The sequence below is a fragment of the Microtus oregoni genome, unplaced genomic scaffold, assembly GCF_018167655.1.
Source record: "Microtus oregoni isolate MIOR12 unplaced genomic scaffold, Mior012 000006F_ref0000085, whole genome shotgun sequence".
NCBI lineage: Eukaryota > Metazoa > Chordata > Mammalia > Rodentia > Cricetidae > Microtus > Microtus oregoni.
Window position 1 is genome coordinate 43932193 of NW_024543065.1, and position 22617 is coordinate 43954809.

General features: G+C 45.9%; 1 protein-coding gene across 1 annotated transcript in view; it reads left to right on the plus strand.

Annotated features, from left to right (window-relative positions):
- The window catches only part of Nlrp8 (NLR family pyrin domain containing 8), a 33397-nt gene extending 11374 nt beyond the window's left edge, over nucleotides 1-22023 (plus strand). The window contains exons 4-10 of the mRNA XM_041654512.1: nucleotides 2737-2913; nucleotides 8543-8689; nucleotides 9677-9829; nucleotides 12958-13128; nucleotides 15712-15882; nucleotides 16935-17105; nucleotides 21906-22023. Of these exons, the coding sequence (XP_041510446.1) occupies nucleotides 2737-2913; nucleotides 8543-8689; nucleotides 9677-9829; nucleotides 12958-13128; nucleotides 15712-15882; nucleotides 16935-17105; nucleotides 21906-22023 (1108 nt within the window). The remainder of the gene's footprint in view (nucleotides 1-2736; nucleotides 2914-8542; nucleotides 8690-9676; nucleotides 9830-12957; nucleotides 13129-15711; nucleotides 15883-16934; nucleotides 17106-21905) is intronic.
- Nucleotides 22024-22617: the final 594 nt, after the last annotated feature.

The following is a 22617-nucleotide window of genomic DNA, read 5'->3' on the forward strand; positions in this document are numbered from 1 at the left end:
GTCAGCTATTAAAATGGCTACATCAGCTTTCTTCTTCTTCTTCTTCTTCTTCTTCTTCTTCTTCTCCTCCTCCTCCTCCTCCTCCTCCTCCTCCTTCTCCTACTCTCCCTCCTCCTCCTTCATCATCTTCTTTTTTGTTTTTTTTTCATTCAAAAATTTCCACTTCCTCCCCTCCTCTCATTCCCCTCCCGCTCCCCCACTCACCCTCCTCTCTCACCCTCCAGTCTTCCTGTCGGAAGTTCAAGGTCCTCCCCCGTCCAAGTCTAGGAAGGTGAGCATCCAAACAGACTAGGCTCTCAAAAAGCCAGTACATGCAGTAGAAACAAGTCCCAGTGCCTTTATTAATGGCTTCTCAGTCAGCCCCCATTTTCAGCCATATTCAAAGAGTCTGGTTTGATTGCATGCTCATTCAGTCCCAGTCCAGCTGGATTTGGTGAGCTCCCATTAGATCAGGCACACTGTCTCAGTGGGTGGACCAACGCTTTGCAGTCCTGACTTCCTTGCTCAACGTCTCCCTCCTTCTGCTCTTCAACTGGACCTTGGGAGCTCAGTCCAGTGCTCTGATGTGGGTCTCTGGTCTCTATCTCTATCTATCGCCAGATGAAGGTTCTATGGTGATAGTCAAGATATTCATCAGTGTGACTATCCAGTGATAATCTTTTTTGGTTTTTTGAGACAGCATTTCTCTGTGTATTTCTGACTATCCTGGAACTCCCTCTGGAGATCAGGCTGGCAGGTTGGTTTAGAACTCATAAAAATCCTCTGTCTCCTGCGTGCTGGCATCAAAGGCATGTGCCCAGCTACCAGTTTACTTCTTAGATCAATTTGTTTGGAATGTCTTTTTCTATCCTTTTACCCTGAGGTGATGTCTATCTTTGATGCTAAGGTGTGTTTCTTGGCTACAGCAGAAGGATGGGTCATGTTTTTTTAACCCATTCTGTTAGTCTCTTTTCATTAGGGAACTGAGACCATCGATGATGAGAGATATCAATGAGCAATGTTTGTTGATCCCTGTTTTTATTTTGGTGTGGTGTGGTGTGGTGTGTGGGTGTGTGTGGGTGTGCATGTGCACACCCACACACACTTCCCTTCTTTTCATTTGTTGGTCTGGTATTATTTATTCCTTGTGTTTTTTGGGGTGTAGTTAACTCTTTAGGTTGAAGTGTTCCTTCTAGCACCTTCTGGAGGACTAGATTTGTAGATAGATATTGCTTAAATTTGGTTTTATCTTGGAGTATCTCATTTTTTCCTTTATGTGCCAAGGAACTTTCTTTTCTGGTACATTCTATTTTGTGATCTATATGTTTCTTGTATCTTGATGATCATCTTTTTCTTTAGGTTAGGAAAGTTTCTTCTGATTTTTTTGAACATATTTTCTTTGCCTTTGACTTGGGTTTCTTCTCTTTCCTCTATCCCTGTTATTCATAGATTTTTCTTTTCATAGGTCCCAGTTTTCCTGAATGTCTTATGACAGAATTCTTTTAGATTTAGCATTTTTGACTGATTCTTCATTTCTCCTTTTGCCTCTTCAATGCCTGTGATTCCGTCTTCCGTCTCTTGTGTTCTAGGTGAAGTGTAGAAGAAGCAGTGGGCCGCTTCCTGCCACCCGGCTCCCGGCTGCCTGGCTAGCTTATGTGACTTTCCCACATCAGTGAAGCATGCCTCTAGGGTTCCTGTATTAGTTCCCATAGTTTTTATTTTAGATTTTCCTTGGTTTGATTTTTTTTATTGATTTTATTTCCATTTTCAGGCCTTGAAATGTTTTATTCATCTCCTTCCATGGTGTTTTTGTGTTTTCATAGATTTCCTTATGGGATTTATTTTTATTTCCTCTTTAAGGATCAGCACCATCTTCAGACAGGCTGTGTTAAGATCTTTTGATTGTTCTTTAGCTATGTTAGAATATTCAGGGCTTGCTGGGCTCTGGTGAAGACATACTGTCTTGGCTGTTACAGTTGTATTTTTATGCTGGCATCTAGGCATCTAGGGTTGAGAAGACTGTAATTCTAGGTGCTAATATCTGTTCTTGTCTTTATCAGGTAGGTGTTTTGTTCCTGGTTTCTGGTTGCTTTCTCGGGTTCTTAGGAGAATATGGTGGCTGTGTGTTGCTTAGTAGAAAATTCATGTGGGCCACTGTGGCCACTGGGAGTCCAGGTAGAATGCATTTCTAGGTGTCTGGAGCTGATGCTTGGGGATGGGGTTAGAGAAGGAAGGGGAGCATGTGAGGGAGCAGTGGGGAGAAAAGTGGGTCCCCTAGAAATGGGGGCAGAGAGTGAGGCGGGGTCATGGCAGGTCTGCTACAGGGCTGTGGATGAAACTAGGGGTTTGAACTTGAAGGAATGGAGAGAGAGGTGAAGGTTTTCAGCTAGCCTCCAGCTTGGCTGGCCAGAGTAGTCTGCAGACTCCCTGAGAATGCCTGCCTGGCTGCTGGAGCTGGAAGCTGGCATGAAGCATTGAACGGGAGCGGGTGAGTCTGGAGGAAGATCTGTTTGAGCCACTCGGAATTGGGAGCGAGAGGCTGGAGCAGGTGTCTGCTACTGAGCCGTGGATAAGACTGGGGAACTGGTTTTGGAGGAGCTGAAGGAGAGGTGAAGGTTAGCCTACCTGCTTCCCTGGCTGGAGCAGCCTGCAGGCTTCCAGGCTGTTTATTCAACTTTAAACTCGAATTTTCCTTGAGTTTAATGTCAATCTTGGGCCCTTACCCTTCTTCTTTTTTTTTTCCTTGCTGTCACTCAGACTGAGAGAGAATAAGATCGTCTTCAGCTGGTGGGAAGATATCTGCTCTGTGTTTGAAACAGAAACAAATAAAGACCTGGAAGTGCTGATGGTGACTGACAGCATCCTGGAGGCCCTGTTCATACAGATAGTCACTACTACCCTGCAGAAGCCCCAGTGTAAAGTGCAAAGGTTACAGTGAGTACTGTATTCCATGTTTGTTTACTCTTCTGTTACTATGGCAACAAAATGCACGGACACAAATCCAGCCTAGAGCCCATCATGCCAGGGGAAGACTGAGCAACATGGAGGAAGGAAGGGCACAGTGCAGGAGCAGGAAGACGTCTACATTTCAACCACACGCATAGGAAAGAGCAAGAGAACAAGAGGGTCTGGGCTATGAAACCTTAAAGCCCGCCTCCAGTGACGTACTTTCTCCAGTGAGGCTCCACCTCCTAAAAGTTCCATAACCTTCCCAAAGGGCACCACCAACCACAAACCAAGTGTTCAAACACAAACCTATATGGTTTCAAATTTCAAATTCAAATCCCTACAAGTATCAAACACAAGTGTATTCCAGAGAATAGTGACCACTTCCTGGCTGGAAGGAAGCCCATGGAAATATCTATTTCCATTTAACTTGCTTATTCCTTCTCCTATTTCCCACTCTATGGGCAAGAAATACACACACTGAGCTATGTTTTTACGTCATTGCATCATTTTTAGTGGCTCTCAATGCTTTATATTTGTAGTGTGTTTCGTTATGGCATTTTCATACATATTTTCTTTTGTTGTTGTATGCATAAATTGTGTATGTGTATGTATGTGTGTGTGTGTCTGTGTGTATATGTGAGTGTGAAGACCAGAGGACAATGTTTTTTGTTTTCTCCCTCTTTTTTGAAGCAGGGTCTCTTGCTGAACATAGAACTCGCTCATTCATCTAGGCTGGCTTGCCAAAAGTCCCAGAGATCCCCTGTTTCTTTCTCTAAAGCACTGGGGTTATAAATACCCTACTTCCCATTCAAGTGCTAGGGATCTGAACTCAGGTCTTTGCTTGGGTCATCTCCCCAGCCCTGATGCCCCTCTTGAAGGCTGAGTAGCCTGCAGTTGTACGTGTGCCACATTTCTTTTCACCCATTCATGTGTGAAGGGTGTGCCATGTTCAGCTTTCCGTGGGATGATTACTGTGTTCAGAAAGTGAATTTGAGCTGGTGGGTGAATGAAACTGTATACTCGGGAGCCAGAAGTCACATCAGTTCCTATCTTGCCAGTGGCTGGGTCCATGAATGCCCAGGGCACAGATGGTACAATGGAATATTGGGTTTCTGCTAATATACTCTGTTGTGTGCCAGTGTGCCCACATCCATAAAAGGATGATAATGGAGGCTGGAGCAGTGGCTCAGTGGGGAAGTGTCAGGGGTCTTGAATACCAGCCTCAGAACCACCTCAGGGCTCGGAGCAGGACTTGTACAGCAAGCGAAAATCTGACTCCTAAGATCTCAGGGTAAATAAATTAACTCAAGCACGTTACCTCTGCATGTTCTTTATTCTTTGGGTGAAGATGCAAAAAAAGAGAGAAGGGATGATGTCCACCTGGTTTTTAAATAGTTTAAATTTTTTCATAGACAAAACAATGAAATCAACATGCATTTGAGAATCACAAAATAACAGGTAGAACGTGGCAAAGCAGCTCCAAGAAAAGGTGACACCACCCAGGAAGGGCCAGCGTCCCAGGGGAAATTGCTGACATTCCAAACCCTTAGAGAAGAGCCCTAGACAGCCCTGAACCCTGGACTCGCCCACACCCCTTCCCCCAATCTCCTGTTTGTCAGTAAGGGCGGGCACCCTGTCTTCCTCTCTCTTTTTGAAATTTCTACGTGATCTATTAGCAAAAGTAATTGTGGGGGGTGACTTTAAGTAGATTTGACTATTTAGAACAAAAAGTCACTCCATTGCCTGTACAGGAGGAAGTTACTAGGCTGAGGTATTTTGGGAAGGAATTCCATTTTGAAGGGGAAAAGAGTCAAGGCTTCACAATTCTGTTTTTACAGAATTGACAGCAACTTATCCAAAAGACAAGTGTTCCCAAAGCTCTGCCATTGGGTTCTCTGTATGAAGTGTCTGTAATATATATATATATATATATATATATATATATTCCCGTATATACCTATCTGTCTATTGGTCTGTCCACTGTGCATTCGCTATATAGGCTTGTGGGCTTGTGACAGGGAAGAGCTGTACTGATCTTAAAGAAGACCTGAGTTTAGTCACCAAAACCCATATCAGACAGTTCACAACTACTTACAATTCCAGCACCAAGGAATTAGATGTTCTTTCCTGGCCTCTGTGGGTACCTGCATTTGTGCATACATGCATCACACACTCACTCAACACACACACACACACACACTCAACACACATGCACCACACACAAATGTTCAACACATAAGCACACACATTCAACACACACATACTCAACACAAGCATGCACACAGACTCACACACTCAATACACATGCACACACTGACACTCTCAACACACATGAATGCAAACATACATCATAATAATAAAATAATAACAAAAACTAGGTGTGGTAGTATATATCTTTAATTTCAGCATTCAAGATGTATAGGCAGGTGGATCTCTATTAGCTAGAGGCCAGCATGATGAATTATAGACCAGCCAGGGGAGTGAGATCCTACCTCAAAAAAACAAAAATTACTACTACCACTACTACTATTATTATATACATTTTAATAATAATAATACATTTTCAAGGCTAATAATGATATAGCGATGACAAGGTTAAAATAGTTCCACAGTAGAGCCCACAGAACCATGCCCAAGAGAAGGAGCGTATCATTCTAGAACTTGTTCTGCCTGTAACTCTAGCTCCAGAGAGGCCAGTGCCCCTTCTGTCCTCTGTGAGCACGCCCTTACGTGCATTTACTGTCACAACACACCCACATGCACATATGCACACACACAAATGAAGAATTTCAAGTCTGAGATCAACTACCCATAAGCTTTAGAGAACACTGCTGCCCCCTAGCAGTTGAAGAGCTCATCTCCCATCCCTACACCCTGCCTTTTCTGCACCAGCAGCAGCAGCTGCCTGCATGTGGTCGCCAAGGAGCTGCGCTGGCAAGCATGAGATCTTCCCAGAGGAGGAGATAGGATGAAATAGATCATGGTTCCAGCTTAGCAAGCTGTTATAATGGGAAATGCATGTATCCCTGGCCCCCAAACGTTTCATCTTTCATTCCATCCTATATAAATCCATACATAGACAACCAGGGAAATGGGCAGGAGCATCACCATGACTTCATTTTCAGTCATACAAACTATACTGTGTGTGTGCATGTGTTCGAGAGAGAGAGAGAGTGTGTGTGTGTGTGTAAGTGTGCACATGGAGGACAGAGAGCAGCCTTTTGGAGTCAGTTCTCTCCTTCCCCATCTCTGATCTGGGTTCAAACTCAACTCATCAAGTTTGGCAGCAAGTGCCTTTACTGAACAATCACATCAGCCCTCGCTCACACAAACTGTAACAGCAAAGTTTTAGGGCATAGTTCCTGCCTTTCTGGAGCACTCCTAAAACTCACAACTACGCTAAATTGGAACCCCATTTCACGGATGAAAATAAAAGATAAGGCATGGGGCTGCAGAGCTATGGGTATCAAGAACTGGACTAAAGCTGCACATACTCAAGATGGGGCAGCACACACTGCAATTGTAGCACTTGGAGGGTATCAGCAGGAGGAGGAGGAGTTAAAAGTCATTTTTGACTACATAGTAAGTTCAAGGCCAACCTGAGATTTATGAGACCTTTTCTCTAAGAATTAATTTTTTTAAAAATCTAACTCTGGGGTTGGAGAGATGGCACAATGGTTAAGATTACTTGCTGCTCTTGCAAAGGACCTGAGTTTGATTTCCAACACCCGTATTGAGCCCTCAAAACAGTCTGTCACTCTAGCTCCAGAGAATCCAACACCCCCTTTTGGCCTCTGTCAGCACACACATACACACACACATACACACACACACCACACACACACATACACAGTATTTTTTAATCAAAAAGACCTAACCCCATAGTTCTTTTATCTGTTAAACTGTACACCCAATCCCTGGTGCTTTTAAGATCCAGAAAGTAATCATTTATCATATAAACAAACCACTGATTTTTCCTTAAAACAAAACATTAAACCTCACGTAGGCCTTGGCCAGTATCTGACTGCCTTTTCTTCTGTTATAATCGCTGTTATTGGCTCCCGTGAACTGAGTGCCTACCATAGCACAAGAAGGATGCTGAGGGAGTTGGGGAGCTGGCTCAGTCACGAAAGTGTTAGCTACACAACCACAAAGATCTCAGTTCCAAGTCCCAGCTCCGACATAAAAACCAGGCAGGGCCAGGCATGCCTATAATCCCAGCACTGGAAAACAGAAGCGAGACTAGGCCCTCTAGGCAGCTAGTCTAGCCAATCAGTAAACTCCAGGCTTAGTAAAGGGTTCTATGTTTTAAAAATATGGCACCAGGCAGTGATGGCGCATACCTTTAATACCAGCACTGAGGGAGGCAGAGGCATGCGGATCTCTATGAGTCCGAGACCAGCCTGGTCTACAGAGTGAGTTCCAGGACAGCCAGGGTTACACAGAGAAACCCTGTCTCAAAAAAAAAATGGAGCATGATCAAGGACACCACTCAGCATCAACCTCTGGCCTCCATACACAGGTGCTCACACAGGCAAACACACAAAAGAATGCTGGGTGCTTTGCTGGGATCATGTAGGGCAATTTGCACACATACCACAAGGAGAAAATGTCCCATGCTCACTGAACAACTTATGCAAGGTCTTCCCACTGAGGAGTCTGGAGGAAGAGATGAGAGCAGGTGCATGAAGCATCTTACATGCTTTCTCTAAGCTATTCATTCCTGCTCACCGTTTTCAGTCACGGCACTGAGTGACTGCCTCCTTTGTGCCGGTCTTAAGTGACTCTGTTCTAAATCACCTGTTTGCCTCCCAAGACCCTTCCTGTCACATCAGCTGGCATGTTTGTGGTCTGATGACCACAGAAATGGTATAAGAAGGGACAGAGGAGAAAGATCTGTCTGTAACGTGTCTGTTCTGAAAGCATGACTACCTGAGTTCAAATCCCTGGCACCCATAGGATTATTATATATTATTATTACTATTAAAAATAATCCCAGAGATCCTTGGAGCTCAATGACCAGTCTGTCTGCACAAACTGGTGAACTCTAAGTTCGATGAAAGACACTATCTCAAAAAAAAAAAAAAAGAAAGAAAGAAAAGTTAGGCTGGGTGGTGGTGATGCACCTCGAGGCAATGGCAGGTGGATCTCTGTGAATCTGAGACCAGCCTGGTCTACAGAGTGAGTTCCAAGACAGCCAGGGCTACACAGAAAAACTCTGTCTCGAAAAAAATTCAAAAGAAACAAATCAGTTAGAAGGGCTGGAGCGGTGGGTCAGCAGTTAAGAGTGCTTGCTTCTCACAGAGGACTAAAGTTCAGTTGTCAGCACCCACACTGGGTGACTTAGTGCCAGGAGCTCTAGTTGCATGGGGAATCCGATGCTCCCTGGTGGCCTCCTGGGATCCCTGCAAACACTTGGTGAACGTACCCATAACCACACACATTCTTACATGAGTGAAAATAAAATCTTTATGAAAATAAGGTAGAGAGTAATTGGGGGAGGCATCCAATGCTGCCCTCAAACACACACACACACACACACACACACACACACACACACACACACGAAGATCACTGAAGTCCCTTGGTAACGGGGTACTGCTTCGTCATCCAGTTTGATGCATGTGAGTCGCATGTTGCATAAAAACTTATTCCGTGTTTTGAGTGAAAACCAGCATCTGAGACAGCTGGGAGCAGAGCACACAAAACTGGGGGAGGAGGCCGTGAAATCCCTGTGTATAGCACTGAATCACCCCAGTGTGTAAGGTAAAGGCAGAGGCTGGAATTGGTGGTAGCACATGGATGGGTGGTCTCTGCAGAATGAATGGTCAGGTGCTCTGTGCCAGCCTGGCTTCCTCATGTCCAGCTACCGTTAGCTTTATTCAACTTTAACAGTATAATCTGATGAGATTTACCTTGGATAATGCCCAGAAATGGAATCGCTGGCTCACATTAGCTCTGTTGTTCATTTTTTACATATTTATTAGATTTTTTTCTTTTGTAAAAATGTTTAGATTTGTTTATGTGTTTGGATCTTTTATCTACATATGTATATGTGTGCCACATGCAGGAACCAGTAGAGGGCACCAGCTCTCTTGGCACTACAGTGGGTGCTGGGAACTGAACCCAGGTCCTGTGCAAGAGCAGGCAGTGCTCTTAACCACTGTGTCGTCTTTCTGACTTCTTTTCCTAAGTTCTTACTGGCATGCATTTGCTGTGCACGATGCAGGATTCCACATTTTCACATAGCATGTAATATGCTTTCCGCACATTTCCTCCTTGGCTCCTCTGCTATATGACCCTGCTCCTGGGAGCGATGAACAAATATCCATTTACCCCAAACAGGGAACTGACAGCGAACCAAAATAACAATAGCACTGAAGTCCAACTCAGTGAGCCAATGAGTTTATCAGAGTTACTTACAGCTGTATAGGTGAGGGGCTACTTATAAGAGCAAAACATTGCAAAGTCAGTTTTATCACTGAAAGCCCACCTAGCATGGGCTCACAGAAGCTGGCACCTTAGACCTCACTGCACAGCTCCTGGGAACTCAGTGCGCTAGAGAGTTCCCTTCCAGGCTACTCGGCTGCTCGGCTGGTTGGAGTCTCCTCCAGTTTACGGCTGAGAAGCTAGAACTAACTCCTAGAGTTATCCTTCCTTGAGGAAGAATATGAGGTAGAGGGAAGGGTCTTTGGGGGTACCATTTCCTCCAGGAGCAAGGCTTGCCATCTCGGTGTGTCATCTCTAGGCTGAAGAACTGTGAAGCCACCTTTATAGACTGGATTCTGCTTACCAGCAATCTTCAAAGGAACTCGCACCTGAAGGCTGTGCTATTGACAGCAAGCCCCCCAAACATTTTTGGGGTGAAGTACCTGCTGCTGAGTTACCTCAGGGAACTGATGTAAGTTTAAATTCTCTTCCTGTCGTTATCATTTGGTAGCTCCAGGGCATCCCTAAAGAAATCCTGTGCCACAATGGGAGAAGGTAGATGTATTTAACAGGTGGCAGTCTTATGGTTGATGCGATTGTGTGGGTATACAAATGAACATCCACGAAAACTGAAGAAGTGTGACAGAGGGAGGGAGCACAAGATAAGGAATACCTGTGCTGGCTGATTTTGTCAACTTGACACAAATCTAGACATCTCCAGGAAGAAAAAAATGCCTTCATCAGATTGGCCCATAGGCAAGCCTGTAGGGCACTTTCTTGATTAGTGATTGATGTGTGATCCCACTCCACTATGCCCAACCCTGAGCAGATGGTCCTGGGGTCTATAAGAAAGCAGACTGAACAAGCCATGGGAAGCAAGCCAGTAAGCAACATTCCAACATGGGGTCTGCTTTGCGTTCCCTCCCTGACTTGCCTGGATGACGGGCTGGAGGGTATAAGGTGAAATAAGCCCTTCCCTCCCCAAGTTGCTTTTGGATACAGGAATTTATCAAAGTGATAGAAACCTACCCTGTTGATTAGGGCTCAACAGGTAAGAGAACTTGCCATTCTAGTAGAAGAGCCAAGATCAGCCTCTAGCTACCAATGTAGAGTAGCTCAAAAGAGCCTTTAACTCCAACTCCAGAGGATCCAATAACCTTTTCTGGCCAGTATGGTCACCTGAACTCTTGTACACATCCCCCCATGCAGACATATATGCATAATTTAAAAATAAAATCACTTGCAGTGGTTTGAATAAAATGTCCCCCATAGGCCAATAGGGAGTGTGGCATTGTTGGAATAGGTGTGGCTTTGATGGAGGAGGTGTGTCACTAGCTTTGAGGTCTCAGAAGCTCAAGCCAGTTGTTTCCTGCTATGGATCAAGATGCAGAACTCTCAGCTCCTTCTCCAGTACCATAACCGCCTGCACACTGCTGTGCTCTTCAACATGATGATAACTGGCCAAACCTCTGAACTGTAAGCCAGCCCCAATTAAATGCTTGCCATGATCATGGTGTTTCTTCAGGGCAATAGAACCCTGAGAGAAGTATATACTTATACCTAATACCCTAGACCATATCATCATGAGCTCTGTGTGTCCTCCATCCAATGAACGAAACAGTATTATCATTACTGTGTTCTCCCCTCTCTGTGCCTATCAGCTGTCTTGAATGCAACTGAACAGGCTAGAATCTTTTAACTCCATGGCAGAACTATACACACTTATCCTTAAGCAGGATGGCACACAGGCACACGGGTTTCTATTATCTAACATTTTACACAGACGGAGGCATCTGCTGTCCTTCCTTTTTAATCAGTAGGTTTTTGGTTTGGGGATTTTTTAGTTTGGTGTTTTTGTTTGTTTGTTTGGTTGGTTGGTTTGATTTTTCGAGACCGGGTTTCTCTGTAGCTTTGGAGCCTATCCTGGAACTAGCTCTTATAGACCAAGCTGGCCTCGAACTCACAGAGGTCCGCCTGCCTCTGCCTCCTGAGTGCTGGGATTAAAGGCGTGTGCCATCACCTCCTGACTCACACAAGCAGGTTTTAAATGGACATTTTAGTAGCAGAGTTGAAGAGGGCTTGTCTTCAGTCCGCAAGGTTTTGTGGCTGGCTATGCCCATTTCCAGTCCTATCGTCAATGCATAGCAAAGTTCCCAGGACTTGAAATTCTCAGCTGACTCTAGTCAGGTTTTGTCAACCTGTTGAGCAGCAAATGATACTTTATTGTTTTAATTGATACTTCTGTCATTTTTCTGAATGATCTTGTTTTTAATTATTTTTATATGTGTATTTCCCATGCATATGTATGTACCCACGCACACGCGTATCATGGCACACGTGAAGGTTTGGCGACAACTTGCAAGAGTCAGTTCTCTCCCAAAACTATGCTGATCCCAAACTCTAACTCAACTAATTGAGCTTGATAGCAAGAACCTTTGCCTTCCAACCATCTCATTGGCCCAATAATCTTTCTATTCATCATGTTAGCCCTGATCTCTGCACTTGGTGTGTCTTTCCATTTCTAACGCCTGGAATTGTGTCTCTTCCTGGGTCAACTCTCATTGAGTCGGTCACCTTTGCTGTCCTCTTTGTAAAGATTTGCTTAGTTTTATTTTACATGCTTGAGTGTTTGCCTGCATATATGTCTGCATGCAACATGCATGTCAGAAAGCAGCAGTGAATTCCCTGGATGTGGAGTTAATGGTTGTGAGCCACCATGTGGGTGCTAGGAACCAAACTTAGGTCTTCGGGAAGACCAGCCAGTGTGCTGGACTTACTGAGCCCTCTCTCTATTTCCCTCTCTGTCATACAGTTTTCCTGACTCTGTTATTCCTTCAATCTGTTATCCTCTCTTCTACAAAACCTGAAAACCCTAAGAGCTGGTGACAGAGCCATACAAAGCTTTCTGCTTCTAGAAGGAAAGCTCGGGTTAAAGTGACTGTTCCTCAGCATAGCACACACACACACACACACACACACACACACACGCATGCATGCGTGCACACACACACAAACTAAACAAAAAAAAAGCTAGTTGTGGAAATGAATTTAAACTGTCCCTTGTCAGTTGTAGGAGTCAGACTGATCAAGGATACCACAAGAAATCTCACAGAATCAACTAACCTGGGCTCATTGGAGCTCACAGAGACTGAACCAACAACCAGGGAGCCTGCACAGGACTGACGTAGGCCCTCTGTATATATGTTACAATCGTGTAGCTTGGTCTTCTTGTGGGACTTCTAATAATGGGAACAGAGGCTGTCTCTGACTCCTTTACTGACTTTTAGGATCCTGCTCCTCATACTGGGTCACCTTGTTCAGTCTCAATACACGGGAGGAGCTTAGTCTTACTGCAACTTGATATACTATGCTTTGTTGGTCCTCATGGGAGACCTGTCCTTTCCTAAACAGAAACAGGGGAGGAGTTGATGGGAGAAGTAGAAACATAGGGGGGTGGGAGAGAGACAGGGAGGAGAAGAGAGAAGGGAAACTTCGGCCAGGAAGTAAAATAAATAAATAGATTTATATTTATATATGTATACATATAATATGTGCATGTACATTAAAAACTGCCCCTTGCCTGTGCATTTCTCTTCGCAGGCTGGAGAACTGCAACCTCACTGAGAACTCTTGTCAAGAAATTGCCCTCTCTCTCAGCCACAGTAAGCTGCTGACCCACCTGAGTCTGGCAGAGAACGACTTGAAGGATGAAGGATCGAGGCATATCTGGAATGCTCTGGAACATTTAATGTGTCCTTTGCAAAGACTGGTGTAAGTCTGCAAGGATTTTCTTCCTGAAACTCTGGAGGGATTAGGAGGGGGTGATCAGGAGACTCTATCATGGATTCACCTATGCGGAATGTTAAGTCTTGTGATGATTTAGTTTTTCTATAATGTGTAGTCAGCTGAGAAGAGACTCTCAATGAGTACTGTCTAGATCAGATAGTGGGCCTTTGGGCATGTCTGTGGGAGATTGTCTGATTGAGCTCATTGATTTAGGAAGACTCAGACTGAAAATGGGTATTACCATTCCCTTGACTTGGGTCCTATGAATGAAGAGAAAGTGAGCTGAATACATGCATGCATTTATATTCTGTGTGTGTGTGTGTCTGTCTGTCTGTCTCTGTCTCTAAGAAAGTGAGCTGAATACAAGCATGCATTTATGTGTGTGTGTGTCTGTCTGTCTCTGTCTCTAAGAAAGTGAGCTGAATACAAGCATGCTACATAGCATGAATAATAAAAGTCCAGAGACAGATACTGGGGTTCAAGATGAAGATCAGAAAAACAAAGCAGCCAGCCACTGGCTCTAACCACTACCTCAGACCAGATTCGTCCTGCCTCCACGAATCCTCATGCTGAGACCTATCCTCTCCCATCTTATATTCCTCTCTAGTACTGGGATTAAAGGCAAGCACCACCGTGGCGAAGCCTCTATGGCCAACTAGTATGACTGCTGGGACTAAAGGTGTGTGCAACCACGGCCTGACCTGTATGGCTGACTAGTGTGGCTGTCTTGTGTTCTGATCTTCAGGCAAGCTTTATTTATTAAAACAAAAATAATATGCCACTATAATGCATTTAATGCATTTATTCTCTCTCTCTCTCTCTCTCTCTCTCTCTCTCTCTCTCTCTCTCGACTGTGCATTGTATAGCTGCTTCAGGTTCCAGCTACTTAGATTTTCGTTGAAGCACAACTGAGGGGAGTGAACACAGCAGTGGGCACTGTACCCACTCAGAGGTTGATGCTGGCTAGCGTGCTGGAGTGTTGGCTGGCTTGACCTTGTGCTAAACTTATGCAGGCAACCATGGCTGCTGTGAGATGGTACCTGAGTTCCCAGTAGAGAGCAAAGTTGTTACTATTTCCATTGTGGAGGCAAATGATCTAGTCCTTAACCCAGTTCTCTGAGGTGAAGCCACAGAGTGGAAATTCTCAGATTTGAGGGACATGGAGGAGTATCAGATATTTACCACTGGAGGAGTCGCTAGCTGGAGGTCACTGAGTCTGAAAACTAGATTGCATTCAATTCCCCTTGGCGATATCATGTATTTGCAAAGCTGTGTTTTCCGTGGTGATGTCATGGCGACAGGGATCTTACAGATTAAATGAGGGAAAAGGTACGTCCTGAAAATAGTGACCAAGTGTGAAGGCTGGTGCCAACCGAGAATGTTTAGGAACCTTTGAACTTGTGTTCCCCATCTCCTGTGTTCTGAGTGAGTGCTCTGTCTGCCTCTAAGACCAGAACAGTGCCATGAGACCTGGCTTCCTGCTGTAGGAAGAATGTCTTGTTTCTGGCATACTGCTGGGGACCAGAATGCATTCCTTTGGTGGGGGTGGGGGCGTTGAGACAGGGTTCTCTGTGTGATCCAGCTGCCCTGGAATTCACTCTGTAGACCAGGCTGGCCTCGAACTCACAGAGAACAACCTAACTCTGCCTCCCAAGTGCTAGGATTAAAGACATGTGCCCCAATCACCCAGCCAGAATGCATTTTAAATGATAATCTGTTGGCCATTTATCTCACACAAGCAAGCATGGGTTCCTTAGATGGCTTTCCTCAGAGTTCATATTGGTCATTTTCTCCTTGATGTGTTGATGTGACCAAATTCCCAACAAGAAGATACTTGAGTGGACAAGAGTTCATTGTGACTCATGATTAAGGGGAATCTACATTCTTTTCTGACCTGACGGAAAAGGCATAGCAGCAGGAGCATGAAGCAACTGGGCACATTGGGTCTGTAGGCAGGAACCACAGAACTGACAGGAAATGGGGCTCTAAAACCTCACGATTCCCCTGGCAAGATGGCAAGCCTGTCAACGTGAGTTTGAGCCCAAGGACCAACGTGGTTAAAGGAGATAACCAAGTCTTGCAAATTGTCCTTTGACCTCGCTACATGTGCGTTATGTCATTGCCATACACACACACACACACACACCACTGCCTCCATTGAGTGCTATTTAAGCAAATGAGTATGTGGCCCTCCATTAGAACATTGGCAACCTTCTAGCGACCACACACCCAAAGAAAAATGACCCCTCTCCCTCCCTCTGCCATCAATTGCCGCTAGCTCTTTGGTTGGTGGGGTTGTTTGTGCCCCTCCCAACTCTGTGCTGAATTTCTAGCTTGATCTTGTGCGGGCCACCACAGCGGCTGTGAGTTCAGGAGAACAGTCATTGTGCCGTGGCCAGAGGGCAGACACCCCTCCCATCTTCTGGTTCTTACTTGGCGTTTTCTGCACACACACACACACACACACACCCCATGTTCTCTGAGAAGTTAACCAAGATGTCCTAATTACTGAAACCATGGAAGAAATGAGTATAGTCCAAGAGTGATTTGGATGGTGTTTCCTGACAGGCTGAGGCAGTGTTCTTTGACTTCAGCATGCTGTAAATATATGACGTCACCTCTCAAAAACAATAAAAGCCTGCAAAGTCTGGACCTGAGTTTCAACAGGCTGATGGACGACGGGGTCATCCTACTCTGTAAAGCTCTGGAAGATACCAACTGCAACTTGTTGGTCCTGGAGTAAGTTGTCTCAATTTTCCCAGCATCTCCGTCTCTACCCCTAGCCCTGAGGTTAGGAACTCCTGCAGCCACGTCTGTTGTAAGATAATAGCTGCTAAGGGTCTGACTCTTTCCCAGAGAAGTCTCAACTCCCTAAGCCATCTCACTAGACCCTCGTTCCCTCCCCTGAATAATCGCCCTGCAGACCCTAGTGCATAGCAGAGACTTGCAGCCTGCTTCAGCTGCGGTGGGATTCGGGTCTGTGCGCTCTGTGTGAGATGAGCCCTCAGACATTTGAGGACATAGTGACTTCCCTTCTGTCTATTTCTGGGTTTTGCTTTGGTGTATGTGTGTGTTTGGGGTTTTTTGTTGCTGTTTTTTTTTTCCGTTGTATTTTTGAGACAGTGTAGGGGAAACTCCGCCCAATGGGGGGCCTCAGGCTAATATTTACATATAAATCTGGAGGCATGAGCCCCTGCCACTCTCTTTTTTATATATCTCCTGCTCATCGCTGGATCCCTAATGTTGTAAGCTATTCCTTCATTAAAATTTGCTGTTTCATATTAAGCTAGCCTGATTATTACGCCGACTGCATTTTGGCGCTCCAACACCGGGCTTTTTTGCCCCCGCCCTTGCATGGCTGGGGGCACAAGCTCGATCTTTCCCAGCCTTTGCGAGCAAGTCACCTGAGCGTAGCCCACTAGCTTTCACAGCGTGCTCCCGGCTCGTTTTCCCTTCCCCTACTCTCATCCAGCTGCACGTTCACCGGGGGCTCGGCCCAGGCCAAGGTACAGTCGCAGCTCGCAGCTGGGCAGATCAGTGACCCCACTTGGCCCCGCCCGCCATACTAAACAGAGCAGCGGCCCACACAAGTCTGTGTGGCCCTGACCTGCCCGCCAGAATCTCCACTGCAACAAGACAGGGTTTCTCTGTAGCTTTGGAGCCTGTCCTGGAACTCGCTGTAGACCAGGCTGGCCAGAACTCACAGAAATTTGCCCATCTCTGTCTCCCTGAGTGCTGGGATTAAAGGCATGTACCAGCACCACCCAGCCCTTCTATTTCTGCCCCCACAGGCTGGAAAAGTGTTGGTTCACCTCCGCCTCTTGCCACACCCTGGCATCCATGCTCTGTAGGAACAGGAAGCTGAGGTACCTGGACCTGAGCAAGAACATTATCAGAATCAATGGCATGCTGACCTTGGCCCTGGAGTTATTCAGACAGAGGCGGGCAGATGAGGTTGTACTGTAAGTTCCATGGGAACCAAAGAGACTCAGTAACCATTGGGAAGAGGTTTTTTTTTTGTTTGTTTGCTTGGTTTTTGGGGTTGTTTTGTTGCTGTTGTTGTTTGGGTTTGGCTTGATTTTTCAAGACAGGGTTTCTTTTTTTAATTTATTTGTTTTTTAAAACGATCTTTTCTCATTAACATACCTATCCCAGTGCCACTCCCTTCCCTCCTCCCACCCCCCTGCCTTCTGATACAGCACTTTGAGGCAGAACCAGGGCCCTCCCCTCTATAGTTAGGCTGAGCAAGGTATCCCTCCAAAATGAATGGGCTCCAAAAAGCCAATTCAAGCACTAGGGATAAATCCTGATCCCACTGCCAGTGACCTCAAAGACTGCCCCCTCCACACATCTTTCACCCACATTCAGAGGGCCTAGTTTGGTCCTATGCAAGTCCCCGCTGTCAGTCCAGAGTCAATGAGCTCCCACTAGCTCAGGTCAGGTATTTCTGTGGGTATCCATATCATGGGCTTGGTCGTGTTATTGCTCCTTCCTCTTGGGCTGGTCTCTGGGAGCTTGGCCCAATGCTTCCCTGTGAATCTCTGCCTCTGCTTCCATCAGGTTCTATGGTGACAATTAAGGTAGTCATCAATCTGATTACAGGGAAAGGCCAGTTGAGGTACCCTCTCCTCTCTTGCTTAGAATCTTAGCTGGGGCCTTCCTTGTGGATTCCTGGGAATTTCCCTAGTGCCACGTTTCCCGCTGGCCTCATATTGGCTCCCTCAGTCAAGATATCTCTTTCCTTGCTCTCCCTCTTTGTCCTTCCCCCATCTTGACCATCCTGTTCCCTCAAGTTTTCTTTCCCCCTCCCCTTCTCTCTTCTCTTCCTCTTCCACACTCCCTTCCCCTACCTCACGCTTCCAATTTTCTCAGGAGATCTTGTCTATTTTCCCTTCCCTGAGGGATCCATGTATGTCAAGGTGGGGTTTCTTGGTGGCTTTGGAGCCTGTCTGGGAACTCACTCTGTAGACCAGTAGACCAGGCTGGCCTTAAGTTTGTTGGGTTTTTTCCTTTTTTCTTTTTCTTTTTTTTTTTTGACTTTGAAGAAAATGCAGAAAGCTAATATGTCATTTTGTCACAAAATAGTGTTTAATGTAGTTCTGATCTCATTTCCCTGAGTTCCTCAGTGGCTGGGTTCTCCAGGGAGCTCTCTTCCCAATGTCTAGTGGAGCTTCCTCCCTAAATTCCTCCATCCTATTGGTTCAGAGCACAGGGCCTCCTCTAATGTACATCCTCCTTTTCTGATGTCAGGTTAGGCAGATGGCCGATTTCCCAATCCTAGGATGAACTGAGAGCACCTAGAGAGCAAGCAGGAATCTGCTGCCAGCTAACGAAGGCGGGGCATCAGGGCTCCCTTTATCTGCTTCTCTCATGAGCTCTCCCTAAACAAATGTTTCTTACAGGCGTCAGAAGGTCTCCTATGCACAAACACAACTCAACATCTCCTGTGTAGAGTGAGATGCACCATGGGTGTGGCTGGAAATCTGACCGGTTCCTGGGAACTCCCAGCCCGCTTCATGTGCCATTTAGACCATCTGATGGGAAAGGGGTCTGTGTTCTCCTGACTGCTATGCTCTCTCTTTTCATCCTTTCCTTTCTGTTTCCTTCATTTTTTTTTCTGGTTTTTGTCTCCTTTTGTTTCTATGTATCCCTGGGTGGCTTCAGCCTCATCTTCCCCTGCCTCAAGCTTTCTGAGCACCAGGATGATATGGCATGAGTTAACATGCCTCTCTCTTCATCCCGAGTTTTAGACTGAGTTGTTGTTGTTGTTGTTGTTGTTATTATTATTATTATTATTATTATTATTATTATTATACTGTTCACCAGCTGAGTGACTGTCAATCACCTTGTCTGCCTTTGTGCCTCAGTTTCCCTGTCTGTAGGTAGGATTTGAGTGGGTTCTTCATCCATGAGATTTCAGGATTATTATGGGGAGTGTACATGTGAGAGACCAAGCACTGACATGTTGTCACCCAGGGGTGGATGTGGGCTCAGGTGTCATTGCAACCGATGCCTTCAGAGCCCATACTGTGCAGCAAATTACCTCAATATGTTTTCACCTAAAGCAGTGAGCAGACTCTCTGATGGGCAAAGCCACAGAGCTGTCTGACCAGCCATTCAGATCAGGGTGTCTCACTGGGTCTCAGTGAGGCTGTTGCCTAGGATGTGATGGGAGCTGGGAATCTTCTGTCCACACACGTGGCCATTGGCCAGAGGTCAGGAATCTTCTGTCGACACACGTGACCATTGGCTAGAGGCCAGGAATCTGCTGTTCACACATGTGGCCATTGGCCAGAGGCCTGTGCTGTTCTATAGGATAACTCCTGACATTAGCTAGTTTCTCCCAGAATGCATGACAAGAGAGATGTACAGAAACACAGAGAGACAGACAAATGGAAACAGATTTGGAGAAACACGCAGAGAGAGAGAGAGAGAGAGAGAGAGAGAGAGACAAAGATACCAAGAAAGACAGAGAGAAACACAGAGGCAGAGATAGACAGCAGAGAGAAACAGAGAGATGCAAAGAGACACAGAAACCAAGAGACAGACACCGAGAAAGACATTTAACAGAGACTCGTGAGGCAGAGATAGAAAAACAGACATGCATACAGAGACACGGAAGGAGACAAGCAGAGACAGGGCATGTACAGAATCCTGCTCCCAGGGTTCCTGGATTGGGGGAACGCAAAGGCTAAGAAAATGTCACATGAAAGAAACTGAGACAGAAAACACAGGATAGAACCAGGAGGGCTGTTTGGTCATGCCAAAACAGCCAAACAATCCAAAGTTTATTTTAGAACTTGCTTATATGCAAAGGCAAAACAAAGCACAGCACAGATGGTCAGTCAGTGTCTATCCACAAGACCATTCCTGTCCGTGGATGAGCAGTCTTCCAGCTAACATGTGCTTGCTGTTCAGGAGCAGCCTCACTTTCTTTTTTTTTAATTAATTAATTATTTATTATGAATACAATGTTCTGCTGGCATGTATCCCTGCAGGTCAGAATTGGACGCCAGATCTCATTGCAGATGGTTGTGAGCCACCATGTGGTTGCTGGGAACCAAACTCAGGACCTCTGGAAGAACATCAGTGCTCTTAACCACTAGACCACCTCTCCAGCCCGCAGCCTCACTTTCTAACTTGATGTTCCTGAGGTTTGGTGTCAGCTGTGTTCTTTCTACTAGATAGAATGTTCTTTCCTCGTGGGCAAAATGCTCTTTCCCATGAGCTAAATCAGAAATCTCTCACAGTCCTTGAGATTGTTGGGGAAAGCAGGGCAGGCAAGCTTGAACTCAAATGACTTATAAGTCAAAACTGACTCCAAATGGAAACTGAGTCACACATGGGCTCCCACATAGAGGAAGACACACAGGGATAGAGATGTAGAGAGACACGGGGAAAGATGGATGGAGACACAGAAACACAGAGAGACACACAGGGAGACAAAAACATGGAGACAGGGACACAGAGACACAAAGAGACACATTGAGGTAGAGACTCACAGGTGTGCATAAAGAGTCATAGAGAAAGAGACACAGAGATACATGGGAAAAAGCCAGAGATGGCCACAGAGAGACACAAAGACATAAAGAGGTGGCATAGATATGCATAGAAACATATGGCCAGAGTGCGACCTGGTTAGACTCACAAAGGTCCACACAGAGAGACAGACTGACAAGGACAGAGAAACAGATACATGGAGACAAACAGAGTGGCCAAGAGCTAAAAGGCGGCTCGTAAAACACAACACACAGAGGAAGACACAGAGGCAGGGAGATAGAGAACACATATATAGTGACAGACAGAGATGGGGACATGTATATACACAGAGACACAGAGAGAGACAGCCACATGGAGACAGAGACGCAGGGAGACAGACACACAGATACGGAGCTAGAAAAGAGACAGAGACACACATAGGCCGGGCGATGATGGCGCACACCTTTAATCCCAGCACTCGGGAGGCAGAGGCAGGCAGATCTCTGTGAGTTCGAGACCAGCCTGGTCTACAGAGCTAGTTCCAGGACAGGCTCCAAAGCCACAGAGAAACCCTGTCTCGAAAAACCAAAAAAAAAAAAAAAAAAAAAAAGCGAGACACACATAGGCCAAAAACCAGAAGGCAACAGACCTTTATAACTTTCAGTGTGCACCCTATACATCTGCGTTATTCTATTGGCCATTCAGGCCAGCCCTGGTCTACCAGGACGTGAATGGCAGGATAGTCCCTGGGCCATGGGGGGCAGAGGGCACAAGATGGGACACTGCTTACTATGTGTCCCAAGCAGGTGGATCACTGCACAGGACTCCAAACCCAGAACTGTTTCGGATTTTTTGTTGACACGGCCTCAGACTCACAGAGATCTTCCCCTCTGCACCCCCCCCCACCTCTCCCACCCTGGGTGACAGGATGAAAGGCCCTGGCCACTACAAAAGCCAAGTCTCTGGAGGTGTTTGTTTAGCTCTAGCCTCACACTGGTCTCCTGGGTGGCAACTTCCTGTGCTAGAGTGTTTGTGGCTTTCCTGGGATTGCTTCACAATCTTTGTCGTTTGTTTTGTTTTGTTTTTTTGAGACAGGATTTCTCTGTGTAGCTTTGGAGCCTGGCCGGGAACTCACTCTGTAGACCAGGATGGCCTGGAACTCACAGAGATCCACCAGCCTCTGCCTCCCAAGTGCTGGGATTAAAGGCTTGCGCTATCACCGCCTAGCTACTTTGCAGTCTTAAATGTCAAATACCAAGCCTTGTTTTCTGTGCCCTTCCCAGGTCGAAGAAATCAAATAAAAGCCTAGACATGTACACAAGACTAAAGGGCCCAGAGGTAGAGAGTGACCATCTGAAGATCGTGGAAGACTGGAACTCTTGTTACCTCAAGATGCTATGAGGCCCTCGGGACACATTCTTTCCATTTAAAACGGAAACAGTGCCTGGTTTGGTTTGCAGGGCCTTCTTTGTCAGGAACAGCCCAGTTTGTGCTGGGGCGTGGTGTGGGCGTGGCCTCCACAACCCCCTCTGGTTAGGGGCTATCACTATGTTCATAAGCAGATCAGACACTTAAGTGGGACCAGGTGGTTAGAGGGTTGGGAAATGCCTGTTTTACCTGCTGGGAGAAATAAATTAAACATGTTTGTGCAATGATGGCAGTGTGAGCCAGTGTTCATTTACCAGTTGCCTGGCACATGCGCTATTCAGAAGAAAGAAACCTGTTCCTTGTCTGAAAGTTGGCTACTATGGGAGATTTACAAGGGAAGTGACGCCAGGGAGTTTAAGAAGGTCACAGAGACAGAGTGATATAGAGCTACAGAAGCAAAGCGATACAGAGACAGAGAGCTGAAAAGACTCGGAAAAACAGGAAATGGAAGACATGTAAAGAAACACAACAGAAAGACAAGTGAGGAGCCAGAGATAGGGAGACAACGACACATGGGGAGAAAGAAAAACGTAGAAGACACAGACCAACACACCCATAAAAGGCACA